This window comes from Anastrepha obliqua, chromosome 1, assembly GCF_027943255.1.
Source record: "Anastrepha obliqua isolate idAnaObli1 chromosome 1, idAnaObli1_1.0, whole genome shotgun sequence".
Taxonomy (NCBI): Eukaryota; Metazoa; Arthropoda; class Insecta; order Diptera; family Tephritidae; genus Anastrepha; species Anastrepha obliqua.
The window spans coordinates 27,161,729-27,165,242 of NC_072892.1; the positions used below are offsets into that span (position 1 = coordinate 27,161,729).

General features: G+C 31.8%; 1 protein-coding gene across 1 annotated transcript; it reads left to right on the plus strand.

Moving 5' to 3' along the window:
* The first annotated feature begins 2,767 nt into the window (after positions 1 to 2,767).
* On the plus strand, positions 2,768 to 3,211 carry LOC129244590 (probable fatty acid-binding protein). The gene has a single exon (XM_054882350.1). It carries the CDS (start codon positions 2,789 to 2,791, stop codon positions 3,209 to 3,211), a length of 423 nt encoding a protein of 140 aa, XP_054738325.1. The 5' UTR covers positions 2,768 to 2,788.
* Positions 3,212 to 3,514: the final 303 nt, after the last annotated feature.

Genomic DNA, 3,514 nt, shown 5'->3' on the forward strand with positions numbered 1-3,514 from the left:
AATAGCGTTGGACTATGTCGAAAGCCTAAAAAGAGACTATGTCGAAAAATAAAAAAAAAGTTTACCCCAAACAATTAAGTAGTTTGTATTTTTGCATGGACTTTTCAAACGATCCCCGTAATATTCGAGGATTAGGGCAATCATAAGTGTGTTTATTCTTAACCACTCTTAGAAATTTAAATCGCTAAACAATTACTCCAAAAGTGTACTCATATTAGAAATGAGAATTTATCTTAAGTTATGCATGCGTAGTGACAGTATAGTTAATAACAGGATTTAGAAAATCAATTATTCAAAAAAAAAAATAATATTTTTTCAAATATGAAAAGTTGCTTGTATTGTTTTGTCCAAAGTCGCATATAGGCATAAAACTTGTTTTTGATTTCGTTTATATTTTTATAAATTTACCTATGAATCAGAGGTGTTTTTTTAGCTGTATGAGAACTATCGATGTCAATAACTATGGTCTAACAGCCAAGAATGGCAAACTGTGTTGACATCTGTGTTCAGTAAGATTTGGCAAGTCTCCATAAACCGTTTGACGCCAGAACAACGCTTACCAATTGTGGAAATTTACTTAGAAAAAAATAAATCTGTTCGCAAAGTTCTTATAGCACTGGCTTCAACATCAGTCCATAATTCCGTCGTAATCAGGAAAAAGCTGTCGTGGAATGGCGAGCACTATCGAGCCATGCCGACTGAATTTTTGTTTCCAAAAATTAATTCCAACAAGACGGCGCAATTTGCCATACAGCGCTCTTAAGGGTTTATAAGGTCAAACAAATCAATTTTTTTTTTTCATTTTAAGCGATTCCTCATATATATCAGAATATTCACACAAAGTTACAGAGCCTAATTCTCAATATTTTCCGTTCAGTTTTCTTAGTTCATCTAGAATAAAAAATCATGATAATTAGAAATCCATTTGAATTTTTTGCTTTAGATAATAATTACGAGCTGTATCTTGTACGCCAGTTGGAAACTCCAGACTTCAACTTATTTTAACCAGTACAAAAATTTTTTATACTTTTTAAATGTTCATTAAAAGATAGAAAAAACTTTACAGTGCTAAATTAATTTTTTTCTTAAAAAAAAAATTGCAAAGAGATGCAATTTTAGACCCCATAAACTAAGCTCCCCCCTTAAGAATCGATTTATTGTTTAAATTTAGTTTAAAATTGGACTGTTCGAATAGGCCATGAAATTCGTAGCTACGTATTACTATGTAAATATCTACCAAATTATAATAAAAAAATGTATTCCAACCATATTGTTATTTTATATTACCATTTTAAGTTATCAAGCTCTTAAAAAACAGCCGATTTAAGTGCCAAGAGTTGTATTTCAATCTTGTAAGACAAATTTTAAACTGCTTTGTTAATCATTGCAATATGTTTACTTAGCATGGCTTTTAAAACACATACGTACATACATACATATATTGTGATTGCCATCATTGTGTACATACGTTTGTATATTTAAGTATAAGGACATGTGATATTAATACTCGCCACGGAGCTTTTCGCATAACTTTTTTCATTTGCATTAACACTTGATTTGCTAGTGTAAATCAGTAACTGACAAACAGACACGAGCCATTGTGTTTCGAGTAATTTCAGACATTCGGCAACACCTTCACTACGAGTACTAAGTACGTGCGCATGTATTCTTGTACTAATTGTATAAATTATAATAATTAAATGTATTCACTGCAAATTATTTACGCTCTTCTAATTTACTCAGAAATTTCAGGAATAGTTAATAAATATTATAAAATATATTATATATTTAGCTTATAATTTTATGATGTCTCTATTTATTTTTACATTTTTCCATTCTTTTCATACGAGGGTTTTTTTGATTACAGTTTTATTAGTAAATCTTTTCTTCTACTTTTAGTTTAGGCTTTTTTAATCATTTAAGTCTAATTTGCGACTTATTTTGGTTCAATATTTATTTATTTTTTTTTTAGCTTAATGCATCTCGGCTATTGCCGGAGATTACACATCCCGGATAAAATTTTCAAGGGATTGTGCTCTTGTAGAGTACCTCCACTTCACTTCCAAGTATTCCTAATACTCCAACTCAAATTAAGTAAACCACTTCAATTCACTCCACTTTCAATTTCAGTGACATAATTCTTTCATTTCAATGTACTCCACTTTAACGACACAATTCTTTTTCAATTTCAATAACATAAACTCTTTGCCCTTTACTTTGAAACCCGAAACATAAGTAAACACATAGCACACACCAAATGCACTTTTTGTCACACGATACCCCACTCCAAAGCAAAGCCATAACTCATTGTGAAGTAGGTTAACCTAAACAAAATTTAAGTCAACCTAAGCAGAATTTTAATTGTATAGTATTTTAAGTGTTTACAATTTTTGTTATTGATTTTTACTTGCAACAAATGTTTGATTGTAATTATGTATATTGATAACAAGGCAAAAAGAAAGTATAAAAATAAAGCCATTCTATCAGAAGTCAGCTCAGTCAGCTCTAGCAGCTCACACAGCTCACATCTAATAGTTGGAAGGCAGTCATTTGCCCTAACTCTAAAAAATCTTCTTTTATTTTAAAGGAATCTTTAGTCGGCAGGTTTGCCCTAAAGCTCTTCCATGGAATTAGTAATTCTTTCATTTTCGATGATACCGTTTCGTCAATTTGCATGAGGGTCTCTAATATTATCATTATAAGTACACCACATTACTTATACATCACTTGTACTTTACATGGACGATCCTACGGACGATCCTAAACGCTAAATAAATCATTAGTAAAAATGGCTGTCTGGGAAGGAAAGAAATACAAATTAGAAAAGAGTGAAAACTTCGACGAATACATGAAGGAATTGGGTGTCGGCATGGTTCTAGGCAAAATGTTTAACAGTATCAGCCCCACCGTTGAACTGAAGAAGGATGGTGATAATTACTCTTTCACCACTACCTCAACCTTCAAGACAACCACGGTCAACTTCAAGCTGGGCGAGGAATTCGATGAAGAGACACTTGATGGTCGCAAAGTGAAGAGCGTCTTCACTCTGGATGGCAACAAATTGGTGCAAGAACAGAAGGGTGACAAACCATCGACCATTATTCGTGAATTCACTAACTCCGAGCTAGTGACTACTCTCACCTTCAACGACGTGAAGTCCGTCAGAGTCTACAAGGCAGTGCGCTACATGCGAAGTTCAAAACAACAGTAACAAAAAGCTAAAGTAATTTAAAATAAAAATGCCACTTCTTGCAATAAAGTAATGATTGAAAAACTAACTATCATACAGCATACATTGTACTTTATATAACTACATATACATATATTATATATATTTTGGATTGTGAATATCCCAATTTTGTTTATGACTGATTATTTGCTGATTAATGCATAAAATAATGTAATTAAAAGTATGAAGTTGTTATTAGGTAACAATTAACTATTTTTATGTGATTAGGCTGCTAATTAAAGTGAAATAATTCTCAATATTAATAACGACGCGCATCAAACTGTT

Bases quoted from the DNA above. Each gene is read 5' to 3' on its own strand.
- LOC129244590 (XM_054882350.1), top strand. From the start codon at position 2,789: ATGGCTGTCTGGGAAGGAAAGAAATACAAATTAGAAAAGAGTGAAAAC.